The sequence below is a fragment of the Aquarana catesbeiana genome, linkage group LG02 (genome assembly GCF_042186555.1).
Source record: "Aquarana catesbeiana isolate 2022-GZ linkage group LG02, ASM4218655v1, whole genome shotgun sequence".
Classification (NCBI taxonomy): domain Eukaryota; kingdom Metazoa; phylum Chordata; class Amphibia; order Anura; family Ranidae; genus Aquarana; species Aquarana catesbeiana.
In genome coordinates this window covers 314,084,966-314,108,957 of record NC_133325.1, presented here as the reverse complement: position 1 = coordinate 314,108,957, position 23,992 = coordinate 314,084,966, and the positions used below count along the sequence as shown (strand labels likewise).

Here is a 23,992-nt window from a genome sequence, read left to right as displayed (position 1 = left end):
CAATTTTGTGTGTCGGAAATTCCGACGGAAAAAGACCGATGGAGCCCACACACGATTGGAATTTCCGACAACACAATCCGATCGCACTTTTTCCGTCGGAAAATCCGACCGTATGTACAGGGCATAAGGCTAGCAGAACCTCTTTTACATAGACAGACACGCACACAAATGTAAAGGATTGTCCCACTATCATTTTGCCCAATTTCAGCTGAGAGGAAGTTATTTGTGTCATTTTTCAGTTAAACGAGCCAATATAATAAAGAAAAAAATTATCATTTTCACAGTGACAGTCAAAGACTTCTGATCAAGTTTTGTCATTAAAACTATTGGATCAATATAGCAAAGTAATTCTAAACCTAATGATTGTTTTTGACTGATAGTTAGACGGGTCTTTAACACAGAGTAGTGAGCCTAGCTTTTCTGCGGACAGACCCCCCCCCCCCCCCCCACAGCTTTGTTTTAGGCTGGATTCACACTAGAGATTGCAGCAGGCGTCCGGTGCATGTCCATTCACCGTTTGAGGTCCAATTTCAGCCTGAATTTTGGGCTGAATTTGGACCTGAAATGGACCAGAAGACGCACAGGGCTCCTGTGCAATTTGCACCGGAGCCGCTGCGGAGATATGTGAAGCGGCTCCATAGCGAGTGGGGAAAACCCACATCCAATTCGCACTAGTGTGAACCCAGATCTGTGGTTCCATCCTCCAGATTGTTGCAACACAGGGTATTTTAACCCCTAGCAGTTACTTAATAAAAAGTAAAATAAAATCGTATTATATACTATATGTGTAAATAAATAGAAATAAATCTTAAGAGTTTAATAGGATAACAAAGCTTACAGTATATATGAGATTTTAATGATTAGCTTTACATATACTTTAAAGCTTACTATGAAAAATCACTGCATTTTACAGCAAATAGATTTGGAAATAAATAAATATTTCTTTGATTGAGTTTTCTTTATGAGTGCATCTGGTCAAAAAATGTTACCCAGGTCAATATGTGTGGTTAATGTGTATTGTGGTCCTTTTGTCCTTTGTACCTCCATATCTTTTGCCTGTTTCCTTGTACTGTATCAGATTAGGTTGCAGGGAAACCTGTGCTGAAATACCCTTGGAGGTTGCCATTTCTGTCTTGTTGCCTGGCTATTTTGTTGAACTAATGTTTGAGGTGTTTTGGAGTTACTGACCTGGAACAAGCTTGCATATCAACTGTTCAGACTTTAGTGTGATTTTATTTGCTTCATACAGGTCAGTGGGTTAGAATGTGCTCAAGTCAGAGAATCAGCATAAGGTCAGCAACGGCTGCCTCCAGGTTTCACTCAGTCTGTTTCCACTTGAAAATGAAAACTAGCTAGGAGTGGTGGCATGTTAGAACCCACATTCAGGCACTGTATACAACAAAGCTGGGACTTACCTGCAGTTGTATGGAGGCAGCAATTTTTACAAATGCACTAAAACTTTCATAACTGAAAACAGGCATAGTCAGCTTCCCCTATTGCTTGATTCAACATTTCAGGTTCACGAGTTTTTGTTTTTAGACTTTATATAGAAATGTTCTTTCATTTATTTATCTGACTCTGCTAAGTGTTTTAAGTTGGTTCAGTTTTGAATGTAGCATTTTAGGAGTTGTTGCCTGAATAATATATATGCTTTGCTATCTTATTAAAATAAGTGAAAGGTATGTTGTAATACCACTGACCTCTCTTTCTGCTATCCTGTAGAGGCTTGTGGTAGTCGGTCAGTATATGATGGCCCAGAACAAGAGGAGTACAGCAGCTTCGTTATTGATGACCCTCGTGAAACCTACAAAACACTATGTAGCATTATAGAAGGTGTTAAGACATTAGAAGAGGAGCATGCTCAGTACAGGCGGGATAAATTCAAGAAGACTAAATATGGAAGTCAGTAAGTACAGCATATCTCATCTTCTATTCATCACAGGGTGAAGTAAAGTTGGCCACTTATAGGCTGAAATGTATATTCCCAAAACAAGCATTGCTTGCCTTGAATGTGGGATGATGGACACATCATGGACTTCTCTAAGGCTGGCCATAGACAGTTCGAATCTCAGCTGGTTCAGCAGGATCGGCCGAGATTCAAACCGTGTGTGGGCAGGCTGAATGTACCAAGTTAATCGATCGATCAACTTGGGTATATCCACCCTGCCGGATTTACTTGCGATTATTGCTAGCGGCTGCTATAGCTGCTAGCAATAATCACTGTCTTCTCCCAGCGGCTTCCCCTGCTTGTAGCAGACAATTGCTCAGCAGGAGGGGTTCACCTGTCAGTGCTGATAGTGATAGTGTTGATGGGGGAATCGTGGAAATTTATTTCCTAAAACCCGTGGCTGCAGAAAAGAAATTCACACTGTCTATGGCCGGCCTAAGTAGGAATATCAAGAACTTCTCTCCAACACATACTAGAGTTGATTTACCAAAACTGGAGAGCGCAGGTGAGTAAAACGGGGGGGCTGGGGGGGCGGTCACTTCCAGGTGTTTTTTCACCTTAATGCATAGGATGCATTAAGGTGGAAAAACACAAAGGTTTATAACCCCTTTAAGATGTTATTAGATACCTGCTTATATTATTTCATGAGGGTCCAACTCTCTACTGCAAAAGGTATGTGTCTTCCTCATGGACAAATTGACTGTCTTTTTTATGAGCAGGCACTTGCTTGTGAACTGAATGAATCTTTTGCAGCTACATGCCAAAAAGATCTCCCATGTACTTCTGGGTGGACCTACTACCTTGTTAATAATTTTGTGTTTTGATACTTTGACAAAAACATATAGCAAGTGTGATTTGGAATACCTAGCAAGCCATATTCACTTTGCTCAACAGTATGTGTTCCACTGTCAGAATAAATTCAGCAAGCCTTTGAAAAAAAAAAAAAAAAGATTGTTTTGGAGTATATTTAGCTATGACTGGATTACAAAGTAAACCAATATACTTCCTTTCCGTCATCTCAGTGCATGCTTTCAAATTTGACGGTAGGATACATCTAAGATATGGTTTATTCTCACAATCAAAGTGTTGCTAAGATAATATGCTTTATATAAAAGATACCTGCTACTTTATGTATGGTGGCACCTCCACACACCATTACATTTGTTTATTCTGAGTGCGTCCTAAAATAAAAGAGATGTGTCTTATTACTACTGTTTCTTCTTTCAGAGAGCATCCAATAGGAGACAAGAGTTTCCAGACCTACATCAGGCAGCAGTCTGAGGTGTCAACACATTCCATTTGACTTGCCATAGGATGCACTTCAAGGATTACAAAAGGAAATGTCTCTTCCTACCCATAATAATAGAAGAGTGAAGTCTTCATGAGATTCAGTGTTTCTAACACTGTGTAGAACTCAGAGAAAGATATGCTGAGTTTTTGTGGGTGTTTTCAGGACTGTTACAGAGTTGTAATGCACTTTAATCATCTGAAACAGATGACAACTTTCCCTTTTTATATAGCTTATCCTGATGACCATACCCCTCTGATCAGTTCAATGAACTGGTCCACTAATGTCTCCCTTGCTTCCCTTTGTGATATAAAATACGCATTCCTGGAACTGTACAGTCAGCCTTGTAGCGTGTTTGACACTTTTCTGCCACAAGGGGGTGCTGAAATACAGTTTTTTTTTCTGCCTGATTCTGACTCAGGACTGCACTGTAAATACTGGACGCTTATGAAAATTGGAATCACAATAGGATTCAAGGCCTATAAATCCAAGAAGATTTGTTCAAGGCAATGCTATATTAAAGAAATATTTCATTTTGATAGAATATTCTATTAAATCCAACATGATAAAAATGTTCAACCAAAACATGTTTCGGTAGCAATCACACCATAGGATGGTGTATTTATTTTCTAATTCATTTACTTCTGATACATTGCTCTCCACCTAGTTGGGTCATATAACACAGGTATCTTGTAAGCACTGGATCTCAAGAGTTTGCACATTGCTGCTTGTATAGGGTTCCATATTTAAAAGTCAAATATACAGTCAGATGTCAGCTATTCATCTTAGAACTAGCTGTACAGGGTGGACTGTTTAGGCCATATCTTTGCCAAGAAAGACATTTTGCACCACTAAATTATGTAAAATGTAACGGATGTGTATGATAGTGTCATCCTTTGTGCCAAAGGGCTTATATTATGCTCCTGTTGCTTTATTTAAGAAGGACCATTTCAGCAGGAAAAGCATGATTGGCTGCTCCTTACCCAGATGACTGCAAAATCAGCACTGCTACAGCCCGCTGAATCCTGTGTATGATGAGATTTCATGATACCCCATACTTTTGTGGATTCCCATTTTTGTGAAAGGAACATGTACAGTAATTCCTAGAAATCATATATTTGCCTTTGATTTTATTTGTACAAGGATATATATATATATCTATATATATATATATATCTATATATATATAGATATATATATATAGATATATATTAGTCCCTACAATATAGTATAGGCAGAGATAAAAGAAAATTAAATTGGGTGTATATAAATATATTTATACATTTGTACACACACTTGCCAAATGCAGTTCTTGGTTGGACTTTAGCAGATGCAGTGGTTAGTTTGCTTGCGGTAAGCAGTTCATATTAGGACTTTCCAGGACAGCCAGCTGATGTCACCTTACCACTGGCCAGCCTGCAAACTAGACAGGATGAAGTCACAACATCAGTTTTCCTTTTTTTTAATTTAAATTGTAGTACAGTTTTGGTACTTTTAGCAGATGTTAGAATTTAGCTCTAACTTATTCTTCAATTTGATTGATACTTGTTCAGGTTTTTTAGATATCATATCATCAGTTTGTGCTTTTCAGTCTAGTATAACTAAGAGCTTGAATGGATGTCATACTTGAAAACAATCTCGTATACTGAGTGCCAACCGTCCCCAATGAAATATACCAGCACCTTCCTTCCTGACTCCGAGCTATTTATTAATGAAATATGTTTTTCACCGTGATGTGCGATATCAGGAAGAAAAATGCCTTAGTTGGATCACAGCTTGGCAATGTGAGTCTCAGCAAAATGAGCTGCCTTGTGTGTGATTTTAGTTACCTTTTATAGAACAGAAGTCATTAACATATGGCTATTCATCTATTTGTGCACTTCCTACCTGAAGCAATGATCATTTTGAGAATATGGTTATAGAACAGTTATATTTCCATTGGTTCAGCTTAACAGCCTTAGAAACTTTAAAATACTCTCAAAGCTATTAAAGTTGAATTCCAGGCAGCTCTATAAAACACAATTACATCCAGCAATGCATTTAATATAATCATCAAATATATTTTTCCTTAGAATTAGCCGAAAGGATAACTATATTTTAAACTCTTCTAATCCAGCCCTCCTAAACTAACGTGTATTAACACCCTCCGCACGCACACCATAAAATGGTATGCTATACCTTCAGTAACACTGACCATTAGGATTAATGAGCATGCAAATGACTGGTTTAATCCAATTTTTTTACCACTGCTTTTCCTTTATTTTGGCTTTTCAAAATAACAAATAGAATAATTTGAAAGTTAGGTAAAAGTTTTAGTGCAGTAAAACAATTAAAACTTAAAACACAGTTAAATAATACATTTTTTATAATGTATCAGGCCAAAAAGTGTGACAGAAGCATTTGGTGGAGGTATGCACACACACCCCATCCTAGCTTACATTGTGTACTTTTTCCCTGGCTAAAAATGCACCAGCTGTGTACTGAGCCTGCATAGACTTGTATGGGGCCATCCTGGATGCTGGTGCCTGCTTCTGGGATAGCCACATACAAGTCTATGAGGGCTTAGCGCAGAGGAGAACTAAACCTTGCAAGGAAGCAGAGCTGGTACAACAATATAATAGATAAAAAAGAAACCGATCACACGGGGGGATAGTGCAGGTCAGTTCAGGAGGGGTGGAGTTTAGTATTAAAGTACAATTGCCATTTAAGGACCTAAATCTGACTAAATATATGCCTCTCGTATGCTCTTGCATAGCAGCATTGAAAATGTGGGGTAGGGGTCAGCACTGTGGGCCAAACAGGGGGCATGCTTCCAGTATATAAGTGCACAGGGGTCACTGAATCCATGTGCTGCTACTCCATCAGGCTGTGATGGTTCCTGGTCAGACTGTATTGTCTACAAGGAGATCCAGAATCTGGTTATACTGTTTGGCAGGGATGCTTAGTACAATATTGGCTGAACAGAGTTAAAAGTTAGTTACAGGTGTAACTATTTGCATTTTTTTATTTTAACTGTATTTTATTTGTCTGTCTGGAGTTCAGTCTCAAAGTGGTTGTAAACCCTTTTATATTCCCAGTGAAGTGACTGGCCTCAGGTGATACACAGAGATGAAACAAATCCTACTTAAGTTGAACCCGTCTATCTGCAGTTTTCTCTTCGTTACATCTGTACAGATGTTATAAAGCTTGTCTTAGCTTCCAGAAAACAGGGTGGAAAGCTGAAGTTACACTCTACAGAGCTCAGTGAGGAAAGCTCTGAGAGCTGATTGGAGGAAAGAGACATGCCCCCCCCCCCCCTTTACACAGTACATGGGAACAGAGCTGAGGCTGTCAATCAGCTGGAGGTCCCTCCTGTTACCATTTTTCTCTTGGTGTCAGGAAAACGTGTCAGAAGTGATTTATGCTGATAGCAGAGGAACAAAGCAGCAAACAGAAATGATACTTAGTACTTTTAAGTACACACCATAGAAGGATGTGTTTTGTTTCATGCATATTTTATGTCTGAGGTTTACAACCACTTTAAGTTTGATTTAACTGAAGGTTATTAGGAGCATGATGTGGTTCATTTAGCACATCTTAGCAACCTTAATGCTTAGACAACCTTGGAGTTCCTTGTTGCTGCTGCTAGGGTTCTCAGAATTTTGAGTCAACCCTATCTGCTTTCAGTTTGGTGTATATGATGCCAGGATATAAAACGGACATGGCATGGGAAAAGATCACCTTTAGACACTATTTAAGGTATATCTACGAAGAGAGGTAAATATTATTTTACATGCAGGCTTGTCTAGCTGTTCCTATCGTAAAACAGTTTTGGGTGAATGCCTTACTTTAGGCCTGATTTTCACTATTGTGTTCTGGCAACGCATGTAACATACAGTATGTGGTAGTGTTTTTATACCACCCAAATGCACCTGCATTGCAGCATATCACATCACTTAGTAGAGTGTTACAGTGAATCATATAACTACAGATAGGTCATGGACCTTTCTGGACGTTAGGGTGCATTGGCAGCCCGTTCATTTCAATCGACTGCCTTAAAGCTACATGCGACATAACACATGTTAAAGAAACACGTCACCCTATTTATCCTAAATAAAATTTTAAATCCCTAACAGTGGTCCCACGTATACAAATTAAAAGCAAAGCATACTTACTAGTCCATTGAATTCAACCTTGTCTTCTTAAAGGCAAAGCCCCCTTTGTTCCCCTCTGCTCCAGCACTGCCATCTTGATCCAAAATCCTGCGCATGGGCAGACATGGGGCAGGTCTGTGCCAGGTCCCCTAGATCTTTTCTTCCCAAATGTAAATGCATCTATAATCTAATCTGTCAAATTGAAAGTAAAATGGCAATGCTACAGATCAGATAGAAGGACTGTAGAAGTCAGGGTAATCCACTCAGTATTTTGACAAGTTTGTTTCAGGTTTCAAGTCTTTAGCAGAAATAAACATTTGGGCATTTTTATGCCTGAACAACCAGTCACTTAAAAGTAGTTTTACTCTCTGTTCCTAGCGATGGTTTCCATTTAGAATGTCTCAGTGGATGTAATCAGTAGAATATAAAGTGTATTTTCTATGTCTAACTAGAAGAGTACAGCAGAAAACAGTATAAAGAATAGAATACATGTAGTCTATGCTATGTTTAAGCACGGAGCTTTGCTGAGATGATGCAGTATTTAGTAATGTAAGTAAAGCAGTCGATATAAATAGAGGAATCAGTTCCCTGTGCTATTGTTTAACCAGCTATTCATCTTCCATGTTTTACATTATCAGTATTATGGGGATGGTTAGAAATCCATCCCATGTAGTCCTAGAAAGAGTTCTGTATATCATATTGAAATGGCTTTTGTTTTAATAGTGTGTCCTTCATGTACCAAGAGATAACAAAAATTATTTCAGGCTACTCATACAATACCAAAATCACTCTAGATGTGTCTCTTTATGGGTTAATTCTCATCATATTACTTATATCTTATCATCTGAATATTGATACATACTACATCACACCTGTAAACTGCTCTATGTCCTGTATTACTGTTACATATATCGTAATTGGGTACAACATCAAAATTGTATTGTATTTGAGATGCCCACATGCTATTGGAAATCGACACTGTTGTGCTCCACCCCCCCACCCCCCCCTTTTTTTTTTAAATCACTCACAGCTTTCAGATTCTGCTGTTTGCACTTTAAATATACTTAGGTATACATTGTCTTAAACGTTATTCCAATCTAATCTGTTCAAGATTTTTATAAAGGATGTTATCTTTTCTTATTATTTGGCATAGTTTCTTATGAAGCATCCTTCAGCTTTGAAATGTTATTTCTTTTATGGAAGGATCTTGAATTATAACTTTTCAATATAGAGGTCTGTTTATAAAAAAAATGCATCCAGTGAATCTGCACATATATGCGTTCTTTAAAAAATTGGGCAAATTCAAATGTTCCTTAGGTTATTTCCTGAACAAATGTTTTTCTCCTATGCAGTAGGAGTAAAAATACCTCATTATAGCCACTAGATCAGGGATAGGGAACCTTAGCGAGGTAGAGATCTACCTGAACAACATGGGAGAAATCAAAGATCCCCGGGCTCAGGGGTTGATTTACTGAGAATGGAGAGTGCAAACTCTGATGCAGCTGTGCATGGTAGCCAATCGGGTTCCTTTTTTTTTTTTTTTTTTTTTTTTTGTCAAAGCTTAATTGAGCAAGCTGAACTTAGATGTTGATTGGTTACCATGCACAGCTGCATCAGATTTTGAACTTTCCAGTTTTAGTAAATCCAACCCGACGGTGTCCTGTTAGGGAGATAACCTAGAAAGGCCATTAAAAAGTAAGGCAGTTTTTTTTCAATTCTTTAAGATTTTGTAGTCATACACAGTTTCTGACAACATAAAAGTGAGAGTGAATGAATGAGCCCTTAGCTGTATTGAGTGGTGGCACCCTTTTTCTGATTGTTAGTACACAGCTTTCGAGGGCCGATCACGACAATTCATAAAAAAATTATCCTAAGGAACAAACGCAAAAAGTTTGCTCGTATGATACCAGAACAAATAATTTACATTTAATGAGTACACTATTCGTCTGAATAAAATCAGAAGACCAAGACCACACATGCTTGTAAACGAAAGAATACATTATAATACAATACAACACATTACATCACTTCCGTAGTTGTATTCTGTCGTAGGAGAATTTTTGTAAAAAAACAGATGATCATCCGTCCGATACTCTCATTGTGTGTACGAGGCTTTAGGGCTCGTTCACATGTGAGGTTGGGGGTTGGTAAAACCCTGCCCCCCATCCCTACTCCCCTTTAGCTACAGGGGCATCTTCTGTTAAACCAGATGATTTTCCTGACTGCTACAATGTCAAATACTGTAAAATTTGAATGTCACCCATCATTATGTTAATTTTACTCCTAAAGTCTCTACTAAATTATTCCTTTTTCTATTCTGCTATCTGCTCCCTTTTTGATGATTAAATATGTCAAAATGTCCTGTATATTTTGTTAGAGCGGTTTGAAGTTGTCCCCATCAGCTGAATAACTGAATCTCCCTACTAGATTGGGTTTGAGAAACGATGAGCACATCTGTTTAACGCTTCATTCAGATGGGCTTTGGCACCCATTCTATGAGAAGGCCATGTTTGTTATTACACCTGATTCCACCCCGAGCTGCATGCAAGCAGCCTATAGAGGTGCATGCAGATGTATCTGCTGCATTGACACAGCCGCATGTCAAAATTTGCAGGAGAAGGTGTACAGATTTAAAAGCACAGTGCCTGTGTCCAAAATCTGTGCACCCGGTCCGGCAGACGTGACAAATTTTGACATGCAGCTGTGTCTGGCTGTGTTTGTGCAGCCGCTGTCTCTGCATCAACCTCTATAGGCTGCCTACATGCAGACCAGGGTGGGATGTAGCCACAATAACAAACACAGCCTGCATGCAAAGCGGGTGTCAACGCCCTACTGAATAGAGTCTAATGCAGGTATTTATTGACAGATGTCAGTCCCTTCTGTAGCTTAGGCTAGAAATAGTATATAGTTTAGTATTTTGCTATTACACATTATTTGGTACTAAAAGCATTGTTGCTGTGGAGAAGCAAGATAAATATGTAACACATTGTGAAAAATAGCTACGAGCTGTCACTTGTTAAGTCTAATTTAGGTTTATTCATGCAAATTTATCAATAAATCGCCTATTGTTAAAACTGGAAGGTAAGGGCTCATACACAGTATGGACTGCTTTTTAAAAATTTTTTTTTTCAATAAACTTTATTAAGTATTGATACAAACCTTTTTAATGCAGCCTGTCTGTGTTTTTTATAGATGCTCCAGTATGGTTTGTATACCTCCTTTTTACAATGATCATAAACAAGCTTTTTTTTTTTTTTTCAAACAGTGTTAATATTGTAAGCTAGAGTAACATGAAAATAACAAAGCACTTCGGATTCCTACTAATGTGTACAAAAAGTGCTTTTACAGAGTAGTGTGAATGAGCCCTGAGCTGGAAGGTATTTTACAATATGATAGGGAATACAGCGAATGCAATGTGTCTGTATTGGATTCTGGCACATATGGCTGGGGGGGGGATGCGTAGAAATCTGGTTGAGAATGTCTTTACTGCCTTGAAAAAATAAACCTAAAATATGTATATGTAATATATATCACATTTGATGTAGATACGGCATTGTGTTTTTACTTGTTTATTAAAACAAATGTTTTATTAAATCTGAACAACAAATCAATGTATGGTCTTTGTTCTTTTTTTCTTATATTGATAACAATACAGTAACTTGGAAGTGTAGAGATCGGTTAGTCTTTGTTTTTCAGTATATGGTACCAGAGTTTTTTCACATAAATAAATCTTTTTTGGGGGGTATTTGGTGACTACTGAGTTTTTTTGTGATATAAACAAAAAAAGACTGAACATTTTGAAAAAAAAACAATATTTTCTACTTTCTGTTATAAAATATTTACAACAGAAAACAAAAAAAACAAAAAAAAAATCTAAATTCTTCATAGATTTAGGCCAAAATGTATTCTGCTACATTTCTTTGGTGAAAAAAAAAAAATCCTGGTAAGTGTATAGTATTTGGTTTGTGTGAAAGTTATAGCATTTATAAACTATAGTATATATACTGGAATTTATCCAGCAATAGACACTATACTGTAATGGTGGTGATTAGCGATTTATAGTGTGACTGTGATAGGGTGGCAGACAATCTGGCAATAACAGACATTATCTGGGAGGGTCACTAACTGACACTGACATCACTGGTGACACTAATACAGTGATCAGTGATAATACTGTACACTGATACCATACCAATGACACTAGCTGGGAAGGGGTTAACATCTAGGGACAATCAAGTGTTAAATAAGTGCCTAATAATGTGTAATATGTGCTTCTTTTACTTTTCCATCTGGCTGGTTTTTCTCCCTGCTTTGCATTCAGGGGAATAGCCTCCCCTACATCTTCCTGTGAGCAAGGTGACTGGTAACCTCATCCCCCCACTGCTTAGAGCTAGGAGGAGAGACACATTCTCAAAAGTATAGCCACCTCAGCTCCTGCGACGTACCCGTACGTCGCTGGCGTTTTAGATGCTATACAGGGATGATAAAAATGAAAAAATGTAATATTGCATTTAACCACTTAACAACCGGCCCATAGCCGAATGACGGCTTCAGGGCGGTTGCTTAACTCTGGGAGGACGTCATATGACGTCCTCCCGGAATTCCCCTCTCGCGCGCCCCCTGGGGCGCGCACCCGAGCACATCCGTGACCGCCGGGTCCAGAGGACCCGGCGCATCACGGATACCGGTAAATGGCCGCTGATCGCGGCCGTTTACCATGTGATCGCGACGTCAAATGACGGCGCGATCACATGTAAACAGACCGGCGTCATCCGATGACGCCGGTTCCTCTCCTCCCCTCCTGTGTACCGATCGGTACACTGTGGAGGAGAGGGAGATGGGTGGATGGCTGCAGCGCTGTGGGCTGCATGTGTAGTGCCCACAGCGCTGCACAGAGACATCCAGCCATCCATCCATCCATGCTCAGCCATCCCTTCTGCTGTGCAATACTCTGCAAAGCCCACAATACTCTGCAATACCCCCACAATACTCTGAATACCCCCACGATACTCTGCAAAGCCCCCATTACTCTGCAATACCCCCACAATACTCTGCAATACCCCCACAATACTCTGCAAAGCCCACATTACTCTGCAATACCCCCACAATACTCTGCAATACCCCCACAATACTCTGCAAAGCCCACATTACTCTGCAATACCCCCACAATACTCTGCAATACCCCCACAATACTCTGCAAAGCCCCGCCATACCCCGCCATACTCCGCAATACCCCGCCATACTCCGCAATACCCCGCCATACTCCGCAATACCCCGCCATACTCCGCAATACCCCGCCATACCCCGCAATACCCTGCCATACCCCGCCATACTCTGCAATACCCCGCCATACTCTGCAATACCCCGCCATACTCTGCAATACCCCGCCATACTCTGCAATACCCCGCCATACTCCGCAATACCCCGCCATACCGAGCCATGCTCTATTTCGGGGTGTCATTTTTGCTATGTACATGTTATGTGGTAGAAATATTGTATAAATGGACAACTTTGTGTTAAAAAAAAATGCGTTTTAACCACTTCCCGCCCGCCGGCCGTCATACAACGTCCTTGACTTTGTGCGGGAATATCTGAATGATGGGTGCAGCTACAGGCATCATTCAGATATCAGCTTTTTCAGCCAGCGATTCCCTACACCATAAGAATGATCATAGCGGCTGTTACACTGCTTGATCGTTCTTACAGGAGGCGAGAGGGGATGTCCCCCCCTCCCATGCTTCTACCGACTCACAGCTACGATCGAAGCCAGGATAGTTTTTTTTTTTTTTTTTTAAATTTCAGGCTTCCCAGCCTAGAGGTGAGATGTGGGGTCTTATTGACCCCATATCTCACTATAAAGAGGACCTGTCATGCCATATTCCTATTACAAGGATGTTTACATTCCTTGTAATAGGAATAAAAGTGGTCAAATTTTTTTTTTTTTTGGAAAAAAGCATCAAACTAAAATAAATAAAGTAAAATGAACAATAAAAAAAAAAATAAAAATTTTAAAGCGCCCCTGTCCCTGTGTGCTCGCATGCAGAAGCGAACGCATACGTAAGTCCCGCCCACATATGAAAACGGTGTTCAAACCACACATGTGAGGTATCGCTGCGATCGGTAGAGCGAGAGCAATAATTTTGACCCTAGACCTCCTCTGTAACTCAAAACATGTAACCAGTAAAAAATTTTAAAGTATCGCCTATGGGGATTTTTGAGTAGCAAAGTTTGGCGCCATTCCACAAGCGCGTGCAATTTTGAAGGGTGACATGTTAGGTATCTATTTACTCGGCGTAACTTCATCTTTCACATTATGCAAAAACATTGGGCTAACTTTACTGTTTTGGTTTTTGTAAAGCACAAAACAGTTTTTTTTCCCAAAAAAACGCGTTAAAAAAAATTGCTGCGCAAATACCATGCGAGATAAAAAGTTGCAATGACTGCTATTGTATTCTCTAGGGTCTTTGCTAAAAAAACATATATAATGTTTTGGGGTTCTGTGTAATTTTCTAGCTAATAAATGATGATTTTTACATGTAGGAGAGAAATGTCAGAATTGGCCTGGGTGCTCCAGAACGCCTGAAGGTGCTCCCCTGCATGTTGGGCCTCTGTATGTGGCCACGCTGTGTAAAAGTCTCACACATGTGGTATCGCCATACTCGGGAGTAATAGCAGAATGTGTTTTGGGGTGTAATTTGTGGTATGCATATGCTGTGTGTGAGAAATAACCTGCTAATATGACAATTTTGTGAAAAGAAAAAAAAAAACTTGATTTTGCAAAGAATTGTGGGAAAAAATGACAACTTCAAAAAACTCATCATGCATCTTTCTAAATACCTTGAAATGTCTTCTTTCCAAAAAGGGGTCATTTGGGGGGTATTTGTACTTTTCTGGCATGTTAGGGTCTCAAGAAATGAGATAGGCCGTCAGTACTTCAGGTGTGATCAATTTTCAGATATTGGTACCATAGCTTGTGGACGCTATAACTTTCACAAAGACCAAATAATATACACTAATTTGGGTTATTTTTACCAAAGCTATGTAGCGGTATAAATTTTGGCCAAAATATATGAAGAAAAATTACTAATTTTCAAAATTTTATAACAGAAACGAAGAAAATTTAATTTTTTTACAGATTTTTCGGTCTTTTTTCTTTTATAGCGCAAAAAATAAAGAACCCAGCGGTGATTAAATACCACCAAAAGAAAGCTCTATTTGTGTGAAAAAAAGGACAAAAAATTCATATAGATACAGTGTTGCATGACTGAGTAATTGTCATTCAAAATGTGAGAGCACCAAAAGCTGAAAATTGGTCTGGTTATTAAGGGGGTTTAAGTGCCCAGTGGTCAAGTGGTTAAAAAAAACCCCGGGGCAAATACTGTGTGACATACAAAATTGCAAACCCACCAGTTTAGGTGCCTATGCTTTAAAAATATATATAATGTTTGGGGTTCTAAGTAATTTTCTAGCAAAAAATACTTATTGTAAACAAAAAGTGCCGGAAGAGGCTTGTTTTTCAAGTGGATAGTGTCTCCTGACTAGGGATGAGCTTCGAGTTCGAGTCGAACTCATGTTCGACTCGAACATCGACTGTTCACAAGTTCGCCGAACAGCAAACAATTTGGAGTGTTCGCGGCAAATTCGAATGCCGCGGAACACCCTTTAAAAGTCTATGGGAGAAATCAAAAGTGCTAATTTTAAAGGCTTATATGCAAGTTATTGTCATAAAAAGTGACATGGATACATGGATCAATGCAAAAAAAAGTTTTAAAAACGGCCGTTTTTTCAGGAGCAGTGATTTTAATAATGCTTAAAGTCAAACAATAAAAGTGTAATATTCCTTTACATTTCGTAGCTGGGGGGTGTCTATAGTATGCCTGTAAAGGGGCGCATGTTTCCCGTGTTTAGAACAGTCTGACAGCAAAATGACATTTCAAAGAAAAAAAGTCATTTAAAACTACTCGCGGCTATTAATGCATTGCCAGTCCGACAATACACATAAAAGTTCAATTGATAAAAACGGCATGGGAATTCCCCACAGGGGAACCCCGAACCAAAATTAAAAAAAAAAAAAATGACGTGGGGGTCCCCCTAAATTCCATACCAGGTCCTTCAGGTCTGGTATGGATATTAAGGGGAACCCCGGACAAAATTTTTAAAAAAAATGAAGCGGGGGTCCCCCTAAATTCCATGGATTTTAAGGGGAACCCTGCGCCAAAATAAAAAAAAAACAAAAACAGCGTGAGGTCCCTCCAAAAATCCATACCAGACCCTTATCCGAGCACGTAACCTGGCAGGCCGCAGGAAAAGAGGGGGGACGAGAGAGTGCCCCCCCTGAACCGTACCAGGCCACATGCCCTTAACATTGGGAGGGTGCTTTGGGGTAGCCCCCCAAAACACCTTGTCCCCATGTTGATGAGGACAAGGGCCTCATCCCCACAACCCTGGCCGGTGGTTGTGGGGGTCTGCGGGCGGGGGGCTTATCGGAATCTGGAAGCCCCCTTTAACAAGGGGACCCCCAGATCTCGGCCCCCCCGTGTGAAATGGTAAGGGGGTACAGAAGTACCCCTACCATTTCACTAAAAAAACTGTCAGAAATGTTAAAAATGACGAGACAGTTTTTGACAATTCCTTTATTTAAATGCTTCTTCTCTCTTCCTTCATCTTCTTCTTCTTCTGGTTCTTCTGGCTCTTCTGGTTCTTCCTCCGGTGTTCTCGTCCAGCATCTCCTCCGCGGCGTCTTCTATCTTCTTCTCCTCGGGCCGCTCCGCATCCATGGCATGGGGGGAGTCTCCCGCTCTTCTCTTCATCTTCTTCTCTTCTTCATCTTCTTCTCTTCTTCTCTTCTTCATCTACTTCTCCGGGACGCTCCGAATCCATGCTGGCATGGAGGGAGGCTCCCACTGTGTGACGCGTCTCCTCTTCTGACGGTTCTTAAATAATGGGGGGTGGGGCCACCCGGTGACCCCGCCCCCCTCTGACGCACGGGACATGACGGGACTTCCCTGTGGCATTCCCCATGACGTCACAGGGAAGTCCCGTCAAGTCACCGTGCGTCAGAGGGGGGTGGGGTCACCGGGTGGCCCCACCCCCCCCCGTTATTTAAGAACCGTCAGAAGAGGAGACGCGTCACACAGCGGGAGCCTCCCTCCATGCCAGCATGGATGCGGAGCGACCCGGAGAAGAAGATGAAGAAGAGAAGAAGATGAAGAGAAGAAGATGAAGAGAAGAGCGGGAGCCTCCCCCCATGCCATGGGTGTGGAGCGGCCGAGGAGAAGAAGATAGAAGACACCGCGGAGGAGATGCTGGACGAGAACACCGGAGGAAGAACCAGAAGAAGAAGATGAAGGAAGATAGAAGAAAGAAGAAGCATTTAAATAAAGGAATTGTCAAAAACTGTCTCTTGTCATTTTTAACATTTTTGATAGTTTTTTAGTGAAATGGTAGGGGTACTTTTGTACCCCATTACCATTTCACACAGAGGGGGGCCGGGATCTGGGGTCCCCTTGTTAAAGGGGGCTTCCAGATTCCGATAAGCCCCATGCCTGCAGATCCCCACAACCACCGGCCAGGGTTGTGGGGAGGAGGCCCTCGTCCTCATCAACATGGGGACAAGGTGTTTTGGGGGGCTACCCCAAAGCACCCTCCCAATGTTGAGGGCATGTGGCCTGGTACGGTTCAGGAGGGGGGGCCCTCTCTCGTCCCCCCTCTTTTCCTGCGGCCTGCCAGGTTGTGTGCTCGGATAAGGGTCTGGTATGGATTTTTGGGGGGACCCCACGCCATTTTTTTTTTTTTTTTTGGCGTAGAGTTCCCCTTAAAATCCATACCAGACCTGAAGGGTCTGGTATGGAATTTAGGGTGACCCCCGCGTCATTTTTTTTTTTAATTTTGGTCGGGGTTCCCCTTAATATCCATACCAGACCTGAAGGGCCTGGTATGGAATTTAGGGGGACCCCCACGTCATTTTTTTTTTAAATTTTGGGTCGGGGTTCCCCTATGGGGAATTCCCATGCCGTTTTTATCAATAAACTTTTATGTGTATTGTCGGACCGGCAATGCAATAGCCGCGAGTAGTTTTGAATGTCTTTTTTCCTTTGAAATGTCATTTTGCTGTCAGACTGTTCTAAACATGGGAAACATGCGCCCCTTTACAGGCATACTATAGACACCCCCCAGCTACGAAATTGAAAGGGATATTACACTTTTATTGTTTGACTTTAAGCATTATTAAAATCACTGCTCCTGAAAAAACGTCCGTTTTTAAAACTTTTTTTTGCATTGATCCATGTATCCATGTCCCCTGGCAGGACCCAGGTCCCCAAACACTTTTTATGACAATAACTTGCATATAAGCCTTTAAAATTAGCACTTTTGATTATTCATGTTCGTGTCCCATAGACTTTAACGGTGTTCGCGTGTTCGAACGAACTTTTTTCCACATTTTGTTATGTTATAGCCTTATTTCAAAATTGATTAAATTCATTATGTTCCTCACAATTCTAGGTTTGTTTGAAATCTTTGTAAATTTATATAAAATAAAAAAATCCCATGTACATAAGTATTCATAGCCTTTGCTCAATACTTTGTTGACGCACCTTTAACAACAATTACAGCCTCAAGTCTTTTTGAGTATGATGCTACAAGCTTGGCACACCTATTATTGGGCAGTTTCTTCCATTCTTCTTTGCAGGATCTCTCAAGCTCCATCAGATTGGATGGGGAGCGTCAGTGCACAGCCATTTTCAGATCTCTCCAGAGATGTTCAATCAGGTACAAGTCTGGGCTCTGGCTGGGCTACTCAAGGACATTCACAGAGTGGCCCTGTTGCCACTCCTTTGTTATCTTGGCTGTGTGCTTAGGGTCGTTGTCTTGTTGGAAGATAAGCCTTCACCCCAGTCTGAGGTCCTGAGCTCTCTGGAGCAGTTTTTCATCAAGGATGTCTCTGTACATTGCTGCATTCATCTTTCCCTCAATCCTGACTAGTTTCCCTGTCCCTGCCGCTGAAAAATATCCCCACAGCATAATGCTGCCACCACGATGATGGGATGAGTGACGATGGGGATGAGCGGTGTTCAATCTTTGTTCATCAGACCAGAGAATTTAGTTTCTCATGGTCTGAAAGTCCTTCAGGTGCCTTTTGGCAAACTCCAGGCGGGCAGTCATGTGCCTTTTTACTGAGGAGTGGCTTCCATCTGGCCACTCTACCATACAGGCCTGATTGGTGGAGTGCTGCAGAGATGGTTGTTCTTCTGGAAGGTTCTCCTATCTCCACAAAGAAACGCTGGAGCTCTGTCCATTAGATTTTTGGTCACCTCCCTGACTAAGGCCCTTCTCCCCCGATCGCTCAGTTTGGCTGGCCCGCTTTAGGAAGAGTCCTGGTGGTTCTTCCATTTACAGGTGATGGAGGCCACTGTGCTCATTTTGACCTTCAATGCTGCAGAAATTATATTGTACCCTTCCCCAGATTTGTGCCTCAATACAATCCTGTTTTGGAGATCTACAGACAATTCCTTGGACTTCATGGCTTGGTTTGTGTGCTGACATGCACTGTTAACGGTGGGACCTTATATAGACAGGTGTGTGCCTTTCCAAATCACATCCAATCAACTGACTTTAACACAGGTGGACTCCAAACAAGTTGTAGAAACATCTCAAGGATGATCAGTTGAAACAGGATGTACCTGAGCTCAATTTTGAGTGTCATGGCAAAGGTTGTGAATACTTATGTAAATGGGATTTTTTTTATTTTTAATAAATTTGCAAAGATTTCAAACAAACTTCTTTCATGTTGTTAATATGGGGTATTGTTTGTAGAATTTTGAGAAAAATAATGAATTTAATCCATTTTGGAATAAGGCTGTAACATAACAAAATGTGGAAAAATTGAAGCGCTGTATATACTTTCCGGATGCACTGTGTATGGCAGAACTAGGAATATATACATGAACATGTGTATTTAGGCGCATAATGTACTACACCATATTATTATAGCTGACAAGTTTTGGGGAACATTCAGTACAGATCATATGACATATGTTACAGATCCACTTTTTACATGCTGGGATATTAACTTAGGCAATCTGTATCATACAAAAAAGAAAGGGATACCTCGTGCCAAAATAAAAATAATAAAAGTGTAAAAAGCTGCTCCCCTTGCTAATGTAGAAGAACTACCTTAGGTAAAATAATAACTTGAGGGGGAGCTATTGGTAATATATGATGTACTTGTGATAATGTGAGACTAAAGACCCAGCCTTTAACACTATTAAAAGTGCAAAGTGCTATAGAAAAATAATCACATAACAATAGGATTACATAATAAATGTCCTTTTGACAGATTGAAAATTTACAAGGTGTAAATTGCAAGGTGCTAGAATAATATGCTCAATAAAGTGTCCTTCAAACTTCTTCAAAAAAACGAATCAATAGAAAAATATATGGAAAAAAAAAAGTGCTGTGTCTTCAATGTGACATCCTGTGTATAAACCATCATTGACTTGTGTATATCCAAACAAACACCCGATGAGCTCAAAAAGTCAGTCCTACTCACCAGAGAGCCATGACCTCTTTAGTTAAAAAGAAGGCTGAACAGTCAGGTTTTTGCATCATTTGTCCGGGTTTCCAACTGCCAGACACCCAGACACATTATTCTGACAGCATACTTGCCAGTGAGATGTCCCAGATGCCTGCCACCAATGTGTCTTCCCTTCATTTCTGTCCCTAGTCCAACGACAGCATGCATTTCTCTGTTTACTACTGCTGGCTTCTGTCCTCCCTCATTGACATTCGGAGTTTACACATCAAGGCTTTAAGTGGCCAAAAATGGCAGACACCTCTGAAGACCTCTCTTCCCCCTGTCTGTTTGTCTCCTGTGCTGACAGATCGTCCGGCTTCACAGGAGACCAACAGAAGGAGCAGCAAGGGCAGCTAATCATTCACTGCTTGTAATGGCAGCTCCTCACAGCCTATAGAACAGGACAGCAGGAGACAGGTATACAGTCCACCACTGTCTCCTCACTGTACACCCCACTGTCCACATGACTACTGCCCCCCTGCTGCCCCCAGTCCACTCCGCTGCCCCCTGTCCATCCCACTAACCCCCAGTCTATTCCGCTGCCCCGTCCATCCCGCTACCCCCCAGTCCACACTGCTGCCCCCTGTCCATCCTGCTGCCCCTCTGTCCATCCCACTGCCCCCTGTCCATACTGCTGCCCCCCAGTGTACTCTGCTGCCCCCCAGTCCACTCCTCTGCCCCTAGTTCACCCCGCTCCCACCCAGTCCTCTTTGCTGCCCCCAGTCCACCCCTCTGCCCTCCAGTCCACTCCTCTGCCCCCTAACCCTCTCTGCTGCCTCCCAGTCCACTCCGCTGCCCTCCAGTCCACTCCTCTGCCCCCCAGTCCATTCCCATGCCCCCCAGTAATACCCCTCTGCCCCCAGTCCACCCCGCTGCCCTCCGTTCACTGCCGCAGCCCCTCGTCCACCCTACTTCAATTTTGCCTTTGGCATTTATTCTGGACAGTGCTGAACCCAAAACAGGAAGGATCTGACTTTACATGTCAATTTTCAAGCAGCTCTCAATCAGCTGGGGGTATCTTTGGGGTTCCACAGGGTAGTCTGAGGCCCCATGCACATTGGGCATTTAGTTGCCTATAGAGGGCACAGGTGTGCAAACCAACCCCACTGCAGACTGCCTGTCAAACTCTATGAGAGGTTGAGAACTGCTGGGGCTGGGTAGAGCACTGTGCAGTACTTATATGTGCCCAGGGAGGAACTCAGACTTCCTTCCTGTATATGTACATGTATGTGTGTGTGTATGTGTCTGACTCCTGGAAAAGTGGACACTAAAGAGCCAAAAAACGAGTTTATGGTATCCTTTAACCTGTTCTAAAGACCAATAATTAAGATTATCTTATTGGTTTCTATGCAGAAGTGAGCCTGATTTTGCACTCTTCAGCTTTAGTAAATAAACCGCGCTATTCTTAAATTTCTCTTTTTTTTTGCTTTTTATCCTTTTTCCCCTTGTCTTTGCTCCCTCCTGCTCATCTGGTGCACCGCTGACTTACCTGTAGAGAAGGATATCCCATGTCTTGCAGGCATCTGGTTCCTGGTAAAATCTCCTATGCACGGATACCAGTCCTCTACATGTCTGAACTTCCAGCTCTGTGATAGTTAATGGCTTTGGCCCCAGGGTCATTCATCCACAGGTAATCACTGCATAAACAATGACATGCAAACAGCCGCGAATAACTGCAGGAGCTGGAGGGCTCCCATGGCCTCAAATGCCCGCACTTATTTTCTTGGATCTCCACTGAGTCTCCCATGGGTAATCACAAACAGTCCCATTCACAAATGTGAGTGCAAAAAAAGAGAGAGTCGCCCTGGGACTTTGAATGAGGTGGTCACAGTTAACCACTGAGTAACAAGAGTAATAGCAGTATAAATGTTTATTAAAATTAATGTACATACATGGATAATATAGCATGTTAGCACAGCCAATGGATTTGCACATAATGAAGAGAATAAATAAAGTTGATACAAACGTTATACAATGCAGTATATACAAATGCACACATCAGAAAACCCGATACGCGTTTTGTGAGATCATTGCTTGCTCATCAGCGGTGGATGCGGATGAGATGTATCTAAATAGACAAAAAGATGTGTCACAGTGGTAAATGTAATAACAATGGCAGAATGGGCCAGAGCAAAACGGCCCAATACTTACCAATGAATGAAACCAGAGTTTTCATCGCTGAACCCCCAAATGAATGGCAGCAGCCAGAGTATGGCACGGGACCTGAGGGGGAGAAGACGGACACAGGTACCTCCTGGGGGGATGCCAGGTGGCAGACATGGCATAGGTGAAAGTGAATGGTCCTATTGTCTCAGTATGTAGCTTGATAGATATCAGCTGTAAACATAGATGTATGTGTCTCAATGATTTGAGATTTAGTAAGATGAACATCAAGTTATATAATGTAATAATATTTTGTATGAGAGCATGTGTACTCTAGCATAAGTATATGTGTCAAGCTTTACTAAAAAAGCAGAGTAGACAAAAGTTATACAATTGTTTGTATAGAAACATATGTGGACTAACCTGATCCAGTAATGGAGCAGACATAGAGACCATGGGTAAAAAAGTAAATCCTGAAAAAATGGGTTTGTCTGGGAAAGAAAAAAGGAAAAAGGTTGTGTGAAAAGCAGTGTTATAAATGAAAAAGTGCAGGGAATGCGAATAAAGCTCCAGGTGGGTGCTAGGGTGGGGAGAGTGTATTTACCTTGATATGCAAACAGCTGAACAGCAATGGAAATCTCTGTAGTGTGCATAGTATTGGTGAGTGAAGGAAGTGATCTCAGCCATGTCTCACCCCTGACTTATATCCCCGAAGGGGTCCGGTGCGCTCCGCCCCCAACGCCATGTGAGGATGGATTGGTGTGCCGGTGCCCAGGGTGTCAACTACCAATGGGAGTATGCATGCGCAGTGGACTCCCGTCCATCCAAGATGACAAACTGCACTACCACCGGGTGGACAGCGTGACCGCAGAAGCCACCCAATGGGTGTAGGAGCATGGTGTCAATATGCCCGTTGGCCCTCCACAAAGTCCATGGGACGAGGGGGGGGGGGGGGCAGCAGGAGACAAGAATCTCCCTTAGTATAGCGCAGCTCCCATGCCAGACAAAAACCGCCAACCGCCAGAGGACACAAAGGCCCACAGACAACCACCACTGTTGGAGACAAGGTCAAAGGCTAAAACATGTATATGAAATATATTTGTGAAAACAGTGGCTGGTGGTGACAGCAGGCCAGTTTTTGGGCTAAATGGGTGTCTTCTATTCACAAATGTGAATGGGGCCTAAGGGGCCAAAACATTTAGCTGTCTGTACTGTATTACCTTGCTGTACCTTGTACTCTCAACACTTGGCTGACTGGGATTGACCTAATCTTTGTTCTGCTTCACATAGAATACTTGGTCATCTCTTTAAGTGAACAAACCCTCTACTACCTTACAAAAAAATACTTTTTTGGAAACCCATTTTTACTTACTAAACATGCAGTTGGTGGTCTGCTGCAGGAGTCTGGTTGGCTGCAAAGAACTTGATCGGGGTCAATACACTCGATTGAACCCCATTTGGTCTAACAACCTGCTGCTGGAGATGATAAAGCTACAGGGCTAATGGAGAATAACTTAGACTCGCAGAACACTTTGCCACATTCTTCATTTTAGATGCTTAAAAATGGGACTATAAATGAGTCTAATGCCCCATACACACGATAGGATTTTCCGACAACAAAATCCTTGTTTTTTTTTTCCAATGGATGTTGGCTCAAACATGTCTTGCATACACACGGTCACACAAATCTTGAAATTCCTAACGTCAAGAACGCGGTGACATACGACACGTATGACGAGCTGAGAAAAATGAAGTTCAATAGCCAGAGTGCCAGAGTGGCTCTTCTGCTTGATTCCGAGCATGCGTGGAACTTTGTGCGTCGGAATTGTGTACACACAATCGGAATTTACGAGAACGGATTTTGTTGTCGGAAAATTTGAGATCCAGATCTCAAATTTTGTGTGTCGGAAATTCCGATGGAAAATGTCCAATGGAGCCTACACACG

At 41.6% G+C, this 23,992-nt stretch overlaps 1 protein-coding gene across 2 annotated transcripts in view; it reads left to right on the top strand.

Annotated features, from left to right (window-relative positions):
* Positions 1–4,413, top strand: part of RASA3 (RAS p21 protein activator 3) — a 299,770-nt gene extending 295,357 nt beyond the window's left edge. For both annotated transcript variants that reach the window (XM_073614731.1, XM_073614730.1), the window contains exons 23-24: positions 1,723–1,906; positions 3,176–4,413. In XM_073614731.1, the coding sequence (XP_073470832.1) occupies positions 1,723–1,906; positions 3,176–3,251 (260 nt within the window). In that variant the 3' untranslated portion in view covers positions 3,252–4,413. The remainder of the gene's footprint in view (positions 1–1,722; positions 1,907–3,175) is intronic.
* The last annotated feature ends 19,579 nt before the right edge of the window (positions 4,414–23,992 follow it).